Here is a 21219-nt window from a genome sequence, read left to right on the forward strand (position 1 = left end):
ATCCCTGCTTTTATATTCAAGTACTCTCAAAATAAATGCCAACATTGCATTTGCCTTCCTGATTACTGCCTCAACCGGCAAGTTTACCTTGACAGAATCCTGGACTAGAACTCCCAAGTCTCTTTGCACTTCAAACTTCTGAATTTTCTCCCCATTTAGAAAAATAGTTCATGCTTTTATTCTTCTTACCAAAGTGCATGACCTCACACTTTCCTCTGTTGTACTCCATCTGCCACTTCTTTACCCACTCTCCCAACCTGTCCAAGTGCTTCTGCAGCCTCCCACCTCCTCAATACTACATGCCCCTCCACCTGTCTCTGTATCATCTGCAAACTTAGCCAGAATTCCCACAGTTCCTTCAACTAGATCATTAATGTACAAAGTGAAAAGCTGTGGTCCCAGTACTGACCCTTGCAAAACACCACTTGTCACTGGCTGCCCTCCTAAGAAAGACCCCTTTAACCCTACTCTCTCCTTTCTGCCAGGCAGCCAATCTTCCATCCATGCTAGTGCCTCTAACACCATGGGCCCTTATCTTACTCGGCAGCCTCCTGTGTTGCACTTTGTCTTGAAGTCCAGATAAATAACATCCATTGGTCTCCTTGGTCTACCCTACTCATTACTTTCTCAAAGAATTTGAGCAGATTTGTCAGGCATGACCTCCCCTTGACAAAACCATGCTGACCTTGCCCTACTTTACCATACACTTCTAAATATTCAGCAATTTCATCCTTCACATGGACTCCAAAATCTTACTCATGACTGAGAATAAGCTAGTCGGCCTGTAATTTTCTGTCTTTTGCCTTACTGTCTTTTTAAGAAGTTTGTTCAGCCATTTTATATCAGTCCTTGCTTAATCCACTGTGTTCCCTGGTACACAATTTTCAAATTTTCTTCCTTGTTTTGGAACCCCACCTGCCCTCTCCCCATGTCTTCTTCTAGACCCTTCGATCTACTGACAGACCTCTGCGCTCCCCACATTCTGGACCCTGACATAACCTCAGTTTTTTTTTCATTTCACCATTGAATGCTGTGGCTTATTGTCCCAGACCCAGGCTCTGGAATGTATTTCCTGAACCTCCCCATTCTGAGCATGAACTTAATTTGAAACCGCTCCTATGAAATGTGATTGGCATGATTAAACTGCGTTTAAATTAAGTTTTGTGGTCTAAGTGTATGGTTGTCTCATTTGGTCTTAAACCGCTTGTGCCATTTGATATTTTGGATGGATGATGGTTCACTGTACTCGGCTTCATCTCATTCATCCTAATCATGTCACTTACAGCTTGATAAATAATATTAACTGATGACAGTGCCTTCATTAACAACAGTTGTGTTGTGCTGATTACAGCTGTAAGACTGCAGCCTTCAGGTGTACTTTTTCTCTGATCCTTCCATGAAATCTGCGCCAGATAGGCTTCTGAGCAAGAAGAACCTTTCTATATTTAGCAAGGATTCTTGAGATGATTTTCATCCACTGTCCAGCACAACCCATTAACAGCTTCAAAATCAGCCCTGCAGAAATATGGCATATGTTCTCATAGTCCTATTATTATTCACGCTTCTAATATTCCATGTTACTGACTAGCCTCCCTTTGAGTTTCACATTGCCATCGATAAAGAAATACTGGCCCAGCCAGAGACATCCATGTTCCACAAATGAATAGAAAAAAAAAGTTGGCATAAATGTTTATCTGTTTCATTGGTGTTGTTTACGGAAGGAAATCTTCTATGCATATCTGGCCTGGCCTACAGGTAACTCCAGACTTACAGCAATATTGTGTTATCTTTCCTCTGAAATAGCTGAGAAACCCACTCCATTCTAAAGTTATTAGAGTTGAGCAGTAAATGCTAGTCCAATGCCATGAACTAATAAAAGTGACTCATTTAATCAGAAGGATCTAGGCCTGAAATGTCAGCTTTCCTGCTCCTGTGATGCTGCTTGACCTGCTGTGTTCATCCAGCTCTACATCTTGTTATCTCTAATCCCCATACTATCCATCTGAGACAAGCACCAACATATTTTTGAAAGCTGGTTTTACTGTGGTTACATGTTTTGCTGTATCAAATTAATACCACTGGAATGTTGATTATTCACCCCAATCTAAATTGCTGTTATGGAATTAATTACAATTCGACTAGCTTTTAATTCCAGGTTTTTATTGAGATTCTCTATCTGCTGTGGTGGGGTTTCAAACCAACTCCCCAGAACATTCACTATAACATCTGCAAAATTTTATTTTCTGTCATATTTTAACACAAAGCCTCCATTAAGAATCACAGAGAAATTCAGGGGCTATTCCTCATCTCAGGCCTTTGAAAAACCTGACTGGTTAGTCTCATTTTCCTTTCTATGCCTCATCAGCTTGTTAAATATCCCCCATCAAGTATTTATCTGATTACTTTTTGAAAGTGAGTGTTGAATTTGCCAACACCATCTTTCAAGCAGTAAACTGCAGATCGATATGATATGCTATTTATGTTATATATCAGTCTACACATTTCATATTTGTTTCTTTCAATTTATCCTTTGGATACCAATCCTCCTGCTGCTATTAGAAGCAACTTAGAAACTCAGAACAGTAGTAAGCCATTCAGTCCTTTTAACCTGCTCTGCTAGTCAGTGTAATCATAGTAGATGCTCTACCTCAATGTCATATTCCCAGAATCCTCCTCCGTCACTTCATCCTATATCCCCAACTGTCAAATCCCTGATGATGCAATGTACAGATAAGGAACCACAGTGGAATTACTGGAATTCAGTTCCCAGTTCCTCATCAAGCTTTAGCAGTTCCTCCATGACATGTAACTGTGGAAGGGTGGAGTGTTCAAGGGTTGGAGAGAAGGTAGTTGGTGGAAGAGAGATACATTCTGTGGAAATCATTATCTTGTGTGCTTCTGTGTTTTGCAGAGTCAGACATGGCTGATTTTGATGGCAGAAGCTCATTGCTCTACAGATTCAACCAAAAGAGTATGAGCACTGTGAAGGACATGATCTCCCTGAAGTTCAAAACCTTACAAAGTGATGGAGTGGTTCTGCATGGAGAGGGACAGAGGGGAGATTACATCACACTGGAACTGAAGAAGGGCAAACTCTCACTGCAGATCAATCTAGGTATGAGTTTTGCTCAGTTAGTTCAAGAGTTTGAAGAACCAGAATATTTTGAGGTGTAATCTGAACCCAAGAACAGGCTCCCCCATGACTCCTCTCCATCAGGAAAGAAGTAAGAATTCTCCTTGAGAGTCCTTTAACATTTCTAATAAACTTCAGTACAATTTCTAGTCCTCAAGTGCTAATATTTCCACGTGCTGCAAATAGATGAAAATGTTAATTCACTTCAACTAGGGAATAGTTGAATATGCTTTCCACCTTCAAACATATTATTAGCTATGTAAAGTTAAAAATCCTGTTGATCCTACAAGATAGTCTGGGCTTGAAAGGCATGCAAAGAATGTATGGATTCATGACTTTTGCCATTAAAAGGTTTGGCAAATATGGTGAGTTAGCTAGAAGTCCATTTTCTCAGCTTGTCAACAGCATGTCTGATTTTGCAACAAAATCATACTCTAATAACTTTGCAACACCTGAGAGATGCCATTTTTTGTTTTAGTTTTCATCAGTTTGGGAATCAAGGTATACGTGGAAAAAAGCAGAAAAGTGGATTTGAGGATTATCAGATAAGCCAGGATCTCATTGAATGGCTGAGTAGACTCAGTGTGCCGGATTTCCTACTTCTGCGCCTATTTTTTATGATCTTATGGTTAGTTTCTTCATGAGAACTGAAACCAACTGGCTGGAAATGGTACTACATCACAACTCATGAGGGAATGTCGAAGAAAATATCCAAAAGGATAGAATTACGCGGAGACCAAATGTTGAAATTTGCAAACAGCTTTCACACAGAGCATCACATAAATTCTTTAATAGTCCAATAAATAGAGTCATAGCGTCATAGAGATATGCAGCATGGAAACAGACCCTTCGATCCAACTCGTCCATGCTGCCTAGATATCCTAAATTAATACAGTCCCATTTGCCAGCATTTGTCCGAAATCCCTCTAAATCCTTTCTATTCATGTACCCACCCAGATGCCATTGAAATGGTATACATGTACCAGCATTCACCACACCCTTTGGCAGCTCATTCCATACATGCACCTCCTTTTGCATGAAAAAAATGCCCCTAGGTCCTTTTTAAATCTTTCCCCTTTCACCTTAAGCCTAGACCCTCTAGGTTTGGAGTCAGCTACCCTGGGGAAAAGACCTTCCCTGTTCACCGTATCCAAGCCCCTCATTGTTTTTAAATTTCTATCAGGTCACCCCTCAGCTTCTGACAAATTTTCTGCGTTAATATAAAATGATTGTCTTTGACCTGGTTAGGCGAAGACACAATCTGAGATTGCTAGGTCATTTTGTTTTCAGCTTTCATGCAAAAGAATCATCTTTCAGTGCTGGACTTCTTGATTTTCTGCTTTGTTTTGTGTGCTACACCCAAGGTGATGCAAAACTGCGATCTGTTGATGGCCACACCTCAGTGATACTGGGGAGTCTGCTAGATGATCAGCATTGGCACTCCATTACCATCGAACGCTACAACAAGCAAGTGAATTTCACAGTGGATAAGCACACACAGCACTTTCGAACCAAAGGAGAGTTTGATTATCTGGATATTGATTACGAGGTACTAATAATTTATCATGATACATGATGCAATGCTTTTACATCAGTCCCATATGCATCTTAATATGTTTCTCTTATCAATTGCACTGGCCGAAGGGTCAGAGGTACACAGAGCTTAGGAACTGTTAACTACTATTTTCCAATGACAAGATCTAACTGTGCCTTGAATGGTGACACCTGAGAGTAAAGTTGTACTTTTTTTGTGTTTCGGTTTACCTGTTTACCTGCTCTAAGAAATTATGGGTTTAGTAGAAAATCTCTTATTAGGAAGGACATAATTCTGGTTCCTTGCTCTTGATACAGTCAATATGTTGTTGTATGACTTTGAGGCATGAGAGCTCCTATGGCGGCTAAATGATTCAAAGAACTTTCCAGGAATATCAATGCCATTTACGTACCGATTTGTGGTCTTAACATAGATTACGCCCACTGTACCTCCCATTCAGAATCATTCCACTAATTTCTATTTACATTGTTCTCATTAAGCAATAGCACGATTTTAAAATTTCTGCCTTTGTCTTTGAATGCCAAAGCCATTCCATTTACGGCACACCCCAATCTCTGGTCTCTTGAGTTTCCTCGGTTTTAATAGCTGCACCATTGGTGACTATGTCATCAGCTGCTTTGGGCCTTAAGTTCTACAATTTGCTCCTTAATCCTCTAACCTCTGTTTGGTGCAAATCAGGATGTGGAATGTAAGAGGACTTGGTGAAAATAAAAAAGCAGTTTTGAGCAAACTGATGGAGCAGTGGGCTGATAATGGATTTCATCCTCGGGCCTTAAAGATAACTCCTGAGGTTGCAAATGCATTGTTGTAATTTTCCAAAATTTGATGGATTCTGGAAAGTAGCAAATAAGAGCCTTCTATTCAAAACTTTAGACCCAGGTTCAAATCCAGGAATATGAATTTGATTTCAACAAAGATATGGAATTAAGAGTCCAGTGATGACTATGAATCTATTGTTGACTATCAGCAAAAAAACATTTAGTTCACTAGATGTCCTTTCGGGAAGGAAACTGCCATCACAACATGTGACTCCAGACCCACAGTAACATGGTTGTATCTTCCTCTCTGAAAAGGTTTAACAAGACAGTTGGGCGTATTCAAGAAAGCTTCTCAAGTCAATGAATGTTGGTTTTGCCAATGGCTGCATTTGAGTTAAATAGAAACCTCCTTATTTTTGTAACCTCCTATGACCCCTCAAAAACTGTACCTGTAGCTAACTGTTGAGCCGTGATGACCATCATGCATTATTACTAGCTGTGCTTCATCTGCCTCACTGGGTTCTGAGCTGAGGTATTTCCTTCCTGAGCATTTTTACAATTCATTTATGGCACAGGGACATTGTTCAATGGCCAGCATTTATTGCTTAGCCCATAGTTGCCCTTGGGAAGGTGACAGTGAGCTGTCTTCTTGAACTGCTGCAATCTGCATCCAGTTGACATATGATGCCTGTAGTGAGGGAATTCCAGGATTTTGACCCAGCGACAGTGAAGGAATAGCAATATGTTTCAAAGTCAGGATGGTGAGTGGCTTGGAAAGGACCATGGAATGGTGATCTCATGTATCTGCTGCCCTTGTCCTCTGCCCTTGACGGAAATGGTTGTGGGTTTGGAAGGAGCTGTCGAATGACCTTCAGTGAATTTCTGCAGTGCATCTTGTTGGTAGTGCACATTGCTGCTACTGAGAAGCAATGATTCTGTGAGCATGATTATGTCAGGCTGTTGCTTGAGGAGTGTGTGAGACAGCTCTCTCAATTTTGGCACTAGCTCCTGGATGTTAGGAAGAGGGACTTTGCAACATCGACAGGGCTATTTCTGCTGTTGTTTTTTTCTGGTGCTTAGTTCGATGCCTGCTGATCTGTCTACTTTCATTTTTTAGCTGAGACTTCATAGCAATTGATTCTACTGAGTGGCTTGTTAAGCCATTTCAGAAGGTTATGTATGTCATTTGCTATTGGCATGACACAAAAGGTGTGTGCAAAACTAAAATGACAACTTTACGGTCAGTGGGGATTTCAACAATATTTTACATCTTTGTAATGGTGATGTTTGCGCTATTGCTGTAGAAAACACTTGAGCTTTTCACAAAGCCATGGTTAAAAATTACATGTGCGTTGAGTGTAGAAAGAAAAGTAATTAACTGTTTTCTGTGTCTAATTACTTTTGGCCTCTAAAACCTACAATTGCGAGATATTTAATGGGACAGAGGAAAAACAAATCCTCGCAGTGGTATAATATTCTGTGGACTGACTATAATTGTACTTTGTGAAGGTTCATATTCCATCTCTTAGGTATGTATTTTAATGCTGTTCAGTATGGAGTCATTAAAAGTATTGATTACTCCAGGAAAAAATAAAGCAGATTTATAGCTCCGAATAAAACTATTTTTAAAATGCAGAAAATGTTGTCCATTGGCAAGTCCAAGATATTACAATTATTTTGTGAAGCTCTTTCATTACTCTTCCTCCTGTCACCCCTTCTTCTCCTTTAGATTTCTTTAGTTAACATTCAGACCCTCAAGGCAGAAAGTTGGATGTTTGAATCCCGTTCCAGGACTTGTGCATGACCAGTCTAGGTTCACAGTCCAGCCCAGATAATGAGGGATTACTGCGCTATCAGAGATACCACAGTTTGTATGAGGTGTCAAAGCAAGGCTCTGTCTCCCATTTTGGGGGGATGTTCATTGCAGCTTCAAAGATGAACACAAGAATATTAGGCAATAATGTACCTAACCCAACATCACATTACTATTAAAAAAAAAGGTCATTATCAAAATGCAACATGATCTGTTTGGTATTCAGTCTTGGGTTGAAAAGTGGTAGGTCACATTCGTGCCACGCAAATGCCAGGCAATGACCATCTCCAAAAGGTACCATCTAACCACTGCCCCTTGACTTTTAATGGTGTTACTACTACTCAAGATCCCATCAACAACATCTTTGGGTTACCATTGACCAGAAACTCAATAGCGTCTAGCGGAAAGATACAAGAGCTGGTCAGAAGCTCGGAATACTGCAACGGGTAACTCAGCTTGTGACTTTGCAAAGCCTGTGTACCTTCTACAAAACACAAGTCAGAAGTGTGACTATTCCAACTTGGCTTGATCGGTACATCTCCAACATCACTCAACAAACTTGACACCATCCATGAAAAAGCAGCTCACTTTATTGGCACCACATCCATAAGCATCCACCCCTCCACCAGCAATGGTCAGTCGCAGCAGTATGCACTATTTACAAGATGCACTGCAGAAATTCACCAAAGATCCATAGGCAACACATCCCAAACCCATAACCAGTTCCATCGAGAATGGCATGGGCAGCAGAAGCATGGGAGGACACCACTACCAGCAATTTCCCTTCCAAGTCACTCAACATCCTGACTTGGAAATGTAATACTGTTCATTCGCTGCCATTTTACCCAATTCCAGAGCGTGGAATTCCCTCGCTAAAGGCATTGTGGGTCAACCTACTGCAGGTGGACTGCGGCAATTCAAGAAGGCAGCTCACCACCACCTTCTCAAGGGCAAGAAGGGATGAGCAATGAATGTTGACCAGCCAGTGATGCCACCTCCCACAAGTGAATATAAAACAAAAACAAAAATTGTGGAAGCTTAAATGCACAAATTAACTGCCACATTTCCCACATGAAAATCAGGAGCCAGGAGTAGGCCATTCAACCCCCTTGAGCATGCTCTGCTATTCAATAAGATGACCTGTGACTATGCTTCAAAAGTACTTGATGTGTTCTGAAGTATTGCTATGAGTTCATGAAAGGTACTATCTGAATGCAGCTTTTTCTCCTTTTGTTGCATTTTAAGAATGCTGCTTTGATGTGGGTAATTTCTCTACTGCCTGCACTCTACTGAAGCCAATGTTGATTTGACTTTTGTTTTGACTTCTCCTTGACTTATGATAAGCCTCAGCTGTATCTTTTCCTAAGAAGTTACAACTTTAAAGAGCGACTGACAATATGGCAAAATGCAGGTGATTTGCCCCTTAAATCAATAAGGTACAATGCGGAGAGGTGATGGCCTCATGGTGTTATCGCTGAACTGTTAATCCAGAGACCCAGATAATGTTCTGGGAACCTGAGTACGAGTCCCACTATAACAGATGCGGAAAAAAATCTGGAAATGAGAATCTAATGATGATCATGAGTCTATTGTCGATTGCTGGTTCAGGGAAGGAAAGTGCCATCCTTACCTGGTCTGCCCTACATGTGACTCCAGACCCACAGCAATATGGTTAACTATTCGTGGCCCTCTGGGCAATTAGGGATGGGCAATAAATGCTGCCCAGCCAGCGATGCCCTTATCATGTTAAAAGAAAGTAAAATATTGCATATCCAGTGTTATAATTTGAGTAAATGATCATTGTAATTAAACGCTCTCCTTCCAAGGTAGGCACTCAGGATTGAGGATGACTTTGCTCCCGTTCAGACAGAGTGGATTCTGAGATGGCTGAAATATGTGGGGCAGGTGATGATTGAAGGGTTGAGGAGATGGTGCTGTTTGGAGGTTTTTCCATCCCGTTCAATTACTTCACCTCTGCAAGTTCCCAGTGAAGTCTGTCAATACATTTGTTACCCTCCAGAATGAACTTTTCCCATTTGGATTGGTCACAAGAAAGGGGCTATTCTGACTCAGCAGAGTCTTCAGGGCTGCTGTGAGATTGCCTCTAAAACATTTCCACTGACCTCTATGGCTGAATTTAGGGCAGAGCTGTCCCCGGTGTGGCTTCCTCTACATTGAGGAAACCAAGCAGAGGCTTGGGGACCACTTTACAGAACACCTACGCTCGGTTTGCAGTAAACAACTGCACCTCCCAGTCGCGAACCATTTCAACTCCCCCTCCCATTCCTTAGACGACATGCTCACTCCTGCAGTGCCATAATGATGCCACCCGAAGGTTGCAGGAACAGCAACTCATATTCCGCTTGGGAACCCTGCAGCCCAATGGTATCAATGTGGATTTCACCAGCTTCAAAATCTCCCCTCCCACCACTGCATCAGAAAACCAGCCCAGCTTGTCCCCGCCTCCCTAACCTGTTCTTCCTCTCACCTATCCCCTTCTCCCACCTCAAACTGCACCTCCATTTCCTATCTACTAACCTCATCCCACCCCCTTGACCTGTCCGTCCTCCCCAGACTGACCTAACCGTCCCTACCTCCCCACCTGTACTCTCCTCTCCACATATCTTCTCCTCTGTCCATCATTAGTCCGCCTCCCCCTCTCTCCCTATTTACTTCACAATCCTCTCCCCATCACCCTTTTCTAATGAAGGGTCTAGGCCCAAAACATCAGCTTTTGTGCTCTTAAGATGCTGCTTGGCCTGCTATGTCCACCCAGCCCCACACTTTGTTATCTTGGTAAGTGGCTTGGAGGGGAACTTGCAGGTGGTGTTGTTTCCATGTATCAGCTGCCCTTGCCCTTCTAGATAGAAGTGGTTGCAATTTCAGAAGGTGCTATCTGGGGAGCTTTGGTGAAGTTCTGCAAGTACACTTTGTAGAGAGTACACACTGATGGTGGAGGCAGTGAATGTTTGCAGATGTGGTGCCAGTCAAGTAGGCCACTTCGTCCTGGATGATGTCAAGCTTTTTAGAGTGTTGTTGGAGCTGCACCCATTCTGGTAAGTGGGAAATATTCCATTACAATCCTGACTTGTGCCTTGCAACCTGTGGGCAGATTTTGGGAAGTCAGGAAATGAGTTACTCATTGCAGGATTCTAAGGCTGTGACCTGCTCTTGTAGCCAATATGTTTCTGCGCTACAGTAACCTCAGGATATTGTTAATGGATGATGCACTTGTTGCAATGCCATTGAATACCAAGAGGCAATCGTTTTTGTGTGATGCAAGAATTACTTTCCACTTGTCAGCCCAAAACTGGACATTGTCAAGGTCCTACTTGCATTTGGACAGAAGCTGCATCTGTGTCTGAGGATTCATAAATATTGTGTCATTATTGGTGAACATTCCGACCACTGATGCTATGATGGAGGGGATGGTTTGATGGAACAACTGAAGATAGTTGGGCCTAAGGCACTACACCTGACAAACTGGAGAGATGTCCTGAATCTGACATGACTGACTTTTAACAAGTATACCCATCTTGCAATCAGCAGAGACAGCAGCTCCCCCTACCCCCACATCCAATCCTGAGGAAGGGTAATACCTGAAACATTGACTTCTCCTCCTCCATGCTGCCTGACTTATTGAGTTTTTCCAGCTTCTTGTTTGTCTGCCTTGGATTCCAGCATCTGCAGTTTTTTTTTCTCATTTCCAGCAAAGAGTTTCTCCCTGATTCTCATTGACTCCCAGTTTTGTTAGTGTTCCTTGATGCCATTTGTGGTCAAATGTAGCCTTCTGCTTGTCAAGGTGAATCTTTCTCACCTCATCCCCTGGTGTTCACCTCATTTATCTATGTTTGAACCAATGCTGTAATGAGGTCAGATACTGAGTGACTCTGGCATTGCTGAACAGTTTGTTGCTGAGCAGTTGCAGCTCTATAGTGCTATTGATGATAACTTCCATCACTTTGCTGATGATCGAGAGTAGACTGATGGGGTGGTAATTGTCCACATTAGTTTTGTTCTGTCTTTTGTGTGCAGAACATACCTCGGCAATTTCCCACACTGCCGAGCAAATGTTGGTGTTGTAGCTATTCTGGAACAGCTTGGCGAAGGGAATGGCAAGTTCTGGAGCATGAATCTTCAGTACTATTGCTGGAACCTACTGCTGTTTTAAAGGTGAGAAATAGTGTGTCTTTCAAGCCAGTGGGATTGGGTTTACCTGGAAAGTAAAGTGGTACATAATACTACAGGATGGCTGTTACTTGAACATGAAGGAGAACGCTCATCCCATTTGTCAGCAAATCTACGTTATTTCTTCCATAGCATCAGCAAGTGCACTTCACAAACATTTTGAGTCTTCCTGAAGTTGTAAAGATGCAATATGTATGCATGTTCCATGCTTTTAAATCTTTGTTCACTGCAAGTTGAAAAGAACCTTTGGAAGTCAGGAAAGTTAGCTATCATAGCATATCTGCACGATACAGTGAACAGACTTACTGACACTTGATATAGTATGAACATAGAAAACAAATTTATTCACAGTTCTAAGAGTCAAAGTATTTTCATTGATTGATTGTTCTTGCCAGAGTGCAGGTAGCCAGCTGAGTCTCTTTCTAAATACTGAATCTATGGTTTCATAATAATGGAAGTCTTTGCTGTAATTAAACTGTAATTCCACCTTTAAATTGAGCAAATGAAATAAAACTGATCAGCTTAATGGTGTTTTTTTCCTTAAATTGTGAAGGGAAAGTTTCAAATAATTTAATTTGTTTACAGACATAGACAATTAGCATCATAAATGCTAAATATACAGAAGACAATTACAGTTTACAGTCGAAAGCTTGGAGTATAGCAATGATACTTAACTCTAGAATGTACGGTGATTGTGGTCCTTGAGATTTTCTGCTGTAGCTACAACATTCAACTTTCTTCTTCTGTAAGCATGGTTATCTTAATGGGAAGAAAAAGGCCCTGTTTGTTCTATAAATGAGGTAATGCTGTGTCATGCCATTGGGAGTACAACTTGTGTGCAAGGTCATGTCCATGCTTTCAATTCACACCAAAATATTCATTCGTGTTGTGACAATTTGAGAAATACCAAATAGAATTTCCTTTCCTTCAACTTCCCTCTGCTCCCCAATTTCTATCAAGGAAAGATGCAAAGCCAGCAGATAAATCATCCTGTATTATTTCAATCCCACCTGTTCCACATCTGACAATCCCGAGAGGACACAGACATTCCTAGTTGAGCACTGATGGGCATAACTGGAAAAGATAAAATAAGCCTCTCCTGTCTACCGATTTGGCCTTTACCATGGATGCCATTGATCATTTCTGCCTGGAGATTTTGATAGTTTTTTTACGATAATAATGTTACAATATCATCCAACTCTGTTCCTGCCTCTCCCCATCTATTAATACTCCTCCATGACAAATCATTTAAAGCTTCAGCTGTACTCTCCTGGCAGCTCTTTATGCCCTTATTCGTTGGTCTTTTAAGCCAAACTAAACCACTTATACCACGATTTACTGTCCACCCTCCAGGATTTGGAATTCCTTCCATCTCCACCTTCTTAGCTCCCTTTTAAAAATATATCTAAATTCACCACAGAAGCTCTTTATCATTCCCCCACTGCATTGATTTGCCTATGCCTCGACAAAAAGTTGAGATGTTTTTCTATGTTAAACAGGCATCAGGAGTGCAAGTTGTGCTGATTATCACTCTGAACTGAAAATAAAGTTTAAATCCCAGACCAAAAGGGCTGTTTCCATGTAGTATGACTCTGTGACTCTATATTCACAGTATCTCCCTCTCCTCTGTATCTGGGTGCCTACTTAGATGCTTGGCTTTGAATGGACTGTTCATCAACCCCTCAATCAATATCACCAGTGATTTCTCAAAATTGCCCAAACATTGTGAGAACCGAGATAGTTCAGGTCCATTCTGAATGGCATCAACTTAACCTCTTTAACTTACAGCAGCTGTTTCTTCCTCGGCCAAGTGTTTAACCTCCTCCATGTTTAGTCAACGCTGTTTACCTGTTCCGGTGTATTGATCAAGGGTTAAATGCTGAGGGTAATGTTTGGAGATTCCCATGCAGTTCTTTCAAAATGTGTCATGAAATCTAGTGCCTCCATCCAAATGGGGAGATAAGGCCTGTGCTATATTTTCTATCCAAACCCTTGTTATATAGAACGCTACTCAGCAGTGCTCACCACTGAGCCACTGTACAACCCTATGGTTCTACGAACTTCTTTGGTTCATTCAAAGTTAATGTCTTAAAACAATAAAAGCAAGGATCTACACATGTCTCACACAGAATTAAGAGTTGAAGTGCTTAATCACTGGAAATTTCGTGAAATTTTGGTCCTTTTCTCAAGGGGCTGGAGTACAAATGGCTGTGAGTTATGCCATAGCTGAACAGAGGCTTGCTGAGGCGTCATCTTATTACATTCCGTTCTAATGTGGTTATTATAACTGTAGCACAGTTTATTTTCTTTGGAGAGATACAGAATGATACAAGAACTGAATGACCATAAGACCATAAGACATAGGAGCAGAAATTAGGCCATTCGTCCCATCAAGTCTGATCTGATATTCAATCATAGCTGATAAGTTCCTCAATATAATAAAATGTGAGGCTGGATGAACACAGCAGGCGCAGCAGCATCTCAGGAGCACAAAAGCCGAAGTTTTGGGCCTAGACCCTTCATCAGAGAGGGGGATGGGGTGAGGGTTCTGGAATAAATAGGGAGAGGGGGGGAGGCGGACCGAAGATGGAGAGAAAGAAGATAGGTGGAGAGAATATAGGTGGCGAGGTAGGGAGGGGATAGGTCAGTCCAGGGAAGACGGACAGGTCAAGGAGGTGGGATGAGGTTAGTATGTAGGAGATGGAGGTGCGGCTTGGGGTGGGCAGAAGGGATGGGTGAGAGGAAGAACAGGTTAGGGAGGCAGAGACAGGTTGGACTGGTTGTGGGATGCTGTGGGTGGAGGGGAAGAACTGGGCTGGTTGTGTGGTGCAGTGGGGGGAGGGGACGAACTGGGCTGGTTTTGGGATGCGGTGGGGGAAGGGGAGATTTTGAAACTGGTGAAGTCCACATTGATACCATTGGGCTGCAGGGTTCCCAAGCGGAATATGAGTTGCTGTTCCTGCAACCTTCGGGTGGCATCATTGTGGCAGTGCAGGAGGCCCATGATGGGCATGTCATCTAAAGAACGGGAGGGGGAGTGGAAATGGTTTGCGACTGGGAGGTGCAGTTGTTTATTGCGAACCGAGCGGAGGTGTTCTGCAAAGCGGTCTCCTAGCCTCCGCTTGGTTTCCCCAATGTAGAGGAAGCCACACCGGGTACAGTGGATGCAATATACCACGTTGGCAGATGTGCAGGTGAACCTGTGCTTAATGTGGAATGTCATCTTGGGGCCTGGGATAGGGGTGAGGGAGGAGGTGTGGGGGCAAATGTAGCATTTCCTGCGGTTGCAGGGGAAGGTGCCGGGTGTGGTGGGGTTGGAGGGCAGTGTGGAGCGAACAAGGGAGTCACGGAGAGAGTGGTCTCTCCGGAAAGCAGACAGGGGTGGGGATGGAAAAATGCCTTGGGTGGTGGGGTCGGATTGTAGATGGTGGAAGTGTCGGAGGATGATGCGTTGTATCCGGAGGTTGGTGGGGTGGTGTGTGAGAATGAGGGGGACCCTCTTTGGGCGGTTGTGGCGGGGGCGGGGTGTGAGGGATGTGTTGCGGGAAACGCGGGAGACGCGGTCAAGGGCGTTCTCGACCACTGTGGGGGGAAAGTTGCGGTCCTTGAAGAACTTGGACATCTGGGATGAGCGGGAGTGGAATGCCTCATCGTGGGAGCAGATGCGGCGGAGGCGGAGGAATCGGGAATAGGGGATGTAATTTTTGCAGGAGGTTGGGTGGGAGGAGGTGTATTCTAGGTAGCTGTGGGAGTCGGTGGGCTTGAAATGGACATCAGTTGCAAGCTGGTTGCCTGAGATGGAGACTGAGAGATCCAGGAAGGTGAGGGATGTGCTGGAGATGGCCCAGGTGAACTGAAGGTTGGGGTGGAAGGTGTTGGTAAAGTGGATGAACTGTTCGAGCTCCTCTGGGGAGCAAGAGGCAACGCCAATACAGTCATCAATGTAACGGAGGAAGAGGTGGGGTTTGGAGCCTGTGTTGGTGCGAAAGAGGGACTGTTCCACGTAACCTACAAAGAGGCAGGCATAGCTGCGGCCCATGCGGGTGCCCATGGCCACCCCCTTAGTCTGTAGGAAGTGGGAGGAATCGAAAGAGAAGTTGTTGACGGTGAGGACAAGTTCGGCTAGGCGGATGAGGGTGTCGGTGGAGGGGGACTGGTCGGGCCTGCGGCACAGGAAGAAGCAGAGGGCCTTGAGGCCATCTGAATGCGGAATGCAGGTGTATAGGGACTGGGCATCCATGGTGAAAATGAGGTGTTGGGGGCCAGGGAATTGGAAGTCCTGGAGGAGGTGGAGTGCGTGGGTGGTGTCACGGACGTAGGTGGGGAGTTCCTGGACCAAAGGGGAGAAAATGGAGTCCAGACACGTGGAGATGAGTTCGGTGTGGCAGGAGCAGGCTGAGACGATGTGTCGACCAGGGCAGGCAGGTTTGTGGATTTTGGGAAGGAGATAGAAATGGGCCGTGCGGGGCTGGGGAACAATGAGGTTGGAGGCTGTGGGTCCTCAAACCCATTCTCCCATTTTCTCCCCATAACCCTTGATCCCTTTGATAATCAAGAACTGATCCTAACTCCATCCTATATGTACTCCATGACCTGGCTTCCCCAGCCTTCTGTGACAATAAATTCCATCGATTCAACACCCCCTGGCTGCACAAATTTCTCCTTGTCTCTCACTCTTGGATAGGAACATGAATGACAGTAAAATGAAGGGTATGCAAGGTAGTTTGATCCTAGATTAGGATAATAGGTTGGCACAACATCGTTGGCTGAAGGGCCTGTACTGTTCTGTGTTTTAAAAGGTCGTCCCCTTACTCTAAGGCTCTACCCTCAGGCCCCGGTCTCTCCTACCAATGGAATCATCTTCTCAACATCCACTCCGTCCAGGCCATTCACTATTCTGTAAGCTTCAATTAGATCCCCCCATATCCTTCTAAACCCCATCAAGTATAGATCCAGTGTCCTCAATGGTTTGGATTATAAGAACAGTTTGCATAAACTTGGCTGTTATTCACTTGAGCTTAGAAGATCGAGTGTTGATATAGTCCTAATGGTTAAAACGAAAGTAAAATAAAAGGATTCTACAATGTTGACAGAGAGAAACTATTTCCTCCAGCAAGGAAGTGTAATCTTAGATTATTCAGGATACTTTCTTTCACATAAAGGGAACAGAAAAGAACTCTATCTTTTAAAGGCTGTAGATGCTAGGTCATTTGGAAACTTTCAGAAATATGGTGAATAATGTCTTGTGGGATAAGATGATGAGGGATATGAATCAAGGATAGTTAAGCAGAGTTGACATTCAGATCAGAAATGATCTCATCAAATGGAGGAACTGAATGGCTGAGAAGCTGTTCCATTATTTTTCTGATGCACATATTGAAGTGATTTAGAATGACAAAGATAACTAACAATTATAGGCTCCATTAATGTGGAATAATTACAAAAGTAGAGAGAAACTAAATGTAAATTCAGCATGTCAAGACACTGAGATTAAAATGATTAATTTGCTCCCACAGACATCTTTAATAAGGCTGACAATATTTGTACCTGCACACATTTTTTATCTTGTGCATATATATACGAAAAAGCCACCACACATGATGTTGATTTATTTTGACAAGTTTATTGAAATATAATGAAGTTATTTGTTTTAGATCCGAGTCATTTAAATATTTCTTCTGGGTTCCATAAAACTCAAATATATAGTTGAATTGAATAGCTGAAAGTGTGAAAGTGGATGATATGATTCTGCGTAAATTAATTCATGAAGCATTGACAGGGAGTGTGCACAGTGAAATCACGTTTTGTGATGTATTGAGAGACAAGGTTTTAATTTCTTATGTCCAAATTCAATCATCTTGTCAAGTTCTATACACCCCTGGCTATTCTATTTTTTTGTGCACACCTTAGAGTGAGGAACTTATTTGATGTTACTTTGTGGTGCTGTAGAAACTATAGAAGTAGAAGCAGCAGTTTGATTTTGATTTTCATATCAGAAGATATCTCGTAACGCTCCACAGATTTGAATTGGGCATCAAAAGGAAGAAAGCAAATGTACTTATTTGAGTTAAAAACTATTTGAAGAGACAAGTGTTTAACAGTGTTTTGAAAACCAGGAAAAAGATGGAGGGGGGATAGCTATTGGAAAAGAACTCCCAACAACTGCAACTTGCGTTTATATACCATCATGCCACGGTAAATGCCACAGATGCTGACAGGAGTGTTACCAAGATTTTATTCCAAGTCACTTTGTTTGAGACATAAGTTTACTGGATGTTGGAAAGGAGGGGACAGATGTAGAAAGATGGAGAGGTTTAGTGCAGGAATTCTGGAGCTGAGGGTCCAGTGAGCTGAATTTATGGCCACCAGTGAAGGAAATCAGGGATGCATGAGGTGGTTGAATTGGAGGACAATGCTTTTGGATGACAGAACATAGTGACTTAAGGAACATCCGAAAATAATCATCTGAGTTGCACCCAAGTGAGGAATAAACCTGTATCAGACAAACAAAGCATGTCAACAGAGATAGAGGATATAAAAGGTAGAGTGAGACAATTGTGAGGATAATCGGGTTGGTGTATAATATGGAATTTCAAATAATATTTGACAAAGTACTCCATAATAGACTTGTTAGAAAAAATGATGCTTATGGAATTAAAGGACCTTTGGTCTATCTATAATTGGCCAAAAGACAGAGAGCAGGGAGTAATGGGTAACCAGGTGGTTTTCTGGCTGTAGACTTTTGTTGAGGAATCATCTGTGGAAACATTTGCTTTTTAAATTATTCCAATGTCTTAGGTCAGGCATCGTGTCAAAATCTGCAGATGATTTGAAACTTAAAAAGGTAGTAAAACATGAGAATAATGACAACGTTCAGGAGAATGTTGACTGACAGGTGAAATGAACTGTGGTATGGCAGCTGAGGTGTACAAAGCATCACACTTTAGAAAGGATACCAAGGACATTGAGGGGTTTCAGCGAAGATTTGCTAATTTGACAGCAGAGATGAGGGATGTTCAGGTTTGTGGAGAGACCAAAAAAAACTGAGTTGTTCTGCTCAGATCAGAGAAGATAAAGAGTCAATTTGTTAGAAATGCTCAAAATTACTTGCAATAAAGAGTGAAAAACTTCCTAATGACAGAGCTAAAAGACTAAGATTTGGTGATTAGCAAAACAACTGAATGTATTTGCACACTGAAATACTGTTAGCTAAAACTAGCTGGAGCTGTGGTGGAACTGGACTCAGTAAAAGGAATTGGGTTCTTGAAGGGTAAATAAATTTCAGGGTCATTGGCAACGAACAAGGAAGTTGGGATTCATTCCATAATGGTAATACTGAGTTCTTAAAGTGCCAGGGCAAACTAGCTTTTGGAAGAACCTAAAAGACATTAGTTTATTGGTCGGCATAGACATGGTCGGATGAAGGCCCTGTTTTTATGCTGTATCATTCTATGAATCTAATATCACATGCACAATGGACTAAATGGCCTCCTACTGTGCTGTATCATTTTCTAATTCCATAAGTTATAGAAACACACTGAGCCAGTGGCATTTTTGAAAGCTAATGTTGTGGAAGTGAAGAGGTTTGAGCAGAGAAGAACACATCCAAAGATATCTCCTAACACTTCACAGATTTGAAATGGGCATCAAAAAGGAAGAAAGCAAATGTAATTTTTGCATTTAATTTTGTTAAGAGACAAGAGTTTAATAGTCTTTTAAAAATGAAGAGAAGGATGGAGGGGCGATGGCTATTGGAAAGGAGCTCCCAACAACAAAGAGCACGCTCATTGGAATTTGATTGAGTAAAAGCTCTTTCACATGAGAACATGGAGATGAGCTGGAAGAACATTAGGCAAATCCAACTTTGAGGTTAAGTATGCCTAGATTATTATCTGTATGGTTGTGGCGAATGAGAGCACATTTGGAAGAAAATTGCCATTCAAAGGACAGATCTAGGTGGGGATACAACTCAACATTGGCGAGTCTAAATGCCCAAGCTAAATTCTATCTGAAGTGAAACAACAAACAACTGTTGTGAAATTATCGCTCATTTACTCATCATTTCACTGCTAACTAATCTCCAAATTCTTCTCTGTCTTTCCAAATCTCTTTATTCTCTGTGTTAAGCTGAGAAAGATCAAAAGCCTGAACTCAAGAATCGTCATGGTCATCTGTTAGAACTTGCCACAACATCTTAGCTTACAACTCTTTGAAATCTTTGCACAGCCCTAATTCTAGCCTCTTATACATTCCTGATTGCAATCACTCTTCATAGCCATGCTTATAAATATCTTACCTCACACCTCTGGAATGCCTTCCCAACATATCTCCATTTGTTTAAAATCTTTTTACCCTTTTAACATGCTGTTTAAAATTGCTTCATTAAATTTTGTCATCCATCAAATTTCAAAAGAATTTCAAATAAATTCAGAACCATCACTGGACCCCAAACGTTAACTCTGCTTTCTTTCTACAGATTCTACCAGACTTGCTGAGTATTTCTAGCAATTTCTGTTTTTGTTTCTGATTTCCAGCATCCACAGTTTTGTTTTGGTGTTTCAAAATAAAATTTCAAGTTAATGCTCTTGGGAGCAAGGGGATAGAGCTGATTGGAGCTAAAAGAATGGTTTCAGTTTCCTCTATGTTACTATTGAGTAAATGTTGACTTGTGCAAGACAAAGCCATTGGAGGTGCAAGCCAGAGCTTTGAAAGTAAATAGGGAGGCACCAGTGTGAGTCATCAACATGCATATAAGCCCTGATGCTGTGCTTTGGAATGAGGACCTTTTGGCATACCAAAAAGAGGGTATCATTGTACAGAATTCCCGGGGTTATTTTATCAGGATGTAGGGGAAATCTGTTGGAGGATTTGTGTTCTCATGGAGATTGGCGTTTTAATTAGAATTAGGTTGATTGTCATGTGTACTCAAGTTGCATAAAAGTGCACAGTGTCACCAACACGTGGCACCATCTTCGGTACAAGTACCCAGGTACAAGTCTTAGGTACAGAAAATAGAGAAAATGAAGAAACACAGTTACAGTATATTATAGATATAGAGTGTATAAATTAGGAAATTAAGAAATAAAGCTAAAAAGATAGACTTTATAGTCTTTCTATGAAACCATCCATGTGGTCTGACTGGGCTCCACTGGTTCCCAACCATGAATAGATTGAGCATAGAGAAGGGTCACAAAGGTACATAGCTAAGAACAGATATTAGAAGTAGCTAAAATGGTCAACTACATCATGAGAATGAGGAAAGTTAACGAGGGTTGATCAGAGGTAAATAAACCAGACCCCACTCACCAAAGATGCCATTGACAAACATAATGGTGAGGGGTAGATCTGAATGCAGCGTCTCATACTGGGATCACAAGACAGACAAATATATAGCTGGAAAATGATGCATTCTGAGCTTTTAATCATAAACACATTATAAGAAATGGATTATTGTGAAGGATTGCTGAATTGAACATTTTTCTTTATGTAGGGAAGATTGCTTAAATTTTGGAGTAGGTAGAGATAATGCTAGCGGGTAGAGCTTCTGATGTTGGAATGCAATAGGTTGTTAAGGTTAAAACCCAGGAGCAGAGTAGGGCCGGGGAGAAGTGCAGACAACATGAGTTTCATGAGAGCCAGAGGAGATAAACGCAAAACTTGGAAATAAAAGATGGAGTAAAGGAGAAGTAAGAAAAATCAATGGGTGGGGAATTCAAGATTAGGAAAGGAAAGGAAGCTGAATGATGGTCACTCTTACCTGCATATGATTTCA

The 21219-nt window shown here is 42.0% G+C and overlaps 1 protein-coding gene across 3 annotated transcripts in view; it reads left to right on the plus strand.

Moving 5' to 3' along the window:
* The window catches only part of LOC125453929 (contactin-associated protein-like 5), a 1220935-nt gene that overhangs the window by 555833 nt on the left and 643883 nt on the right, over nt 1-21219 (plus strand). For all 3 annotated transcript variants that reach the window (XM_048534087.2, XM_048534089.2, XM_048534090.2), the window contains 2 exons: nt 2912-3115; nt 4498-4682. In XM_048534087.2, coding sequence (XP_048390044.1) covers nt 2912-3115; nt 4498-4682 — 389 coding nt within the window. The remainder of the gene's footprint in view (nt 1-2911; nt 3116-4497; nt 4683-21219) is intronic.

The sequence above is a fragment of the Stegostoma tigrinum genome, chromosome 7 (assembly GCF_030684315.1).
Source record: "Stegostoma tigrinum isolate sSteTig4 chromosome 7, sSteTig4.hap1, whole genome shotgun sequence".
NCBI classification, from domain to species: Eukaryota; Metazoa; Chordata; class Chondrichthyes; order Orectolobiformes; family Stegostomatidae; genus Stegostoma; species Stegostoma tigrinum.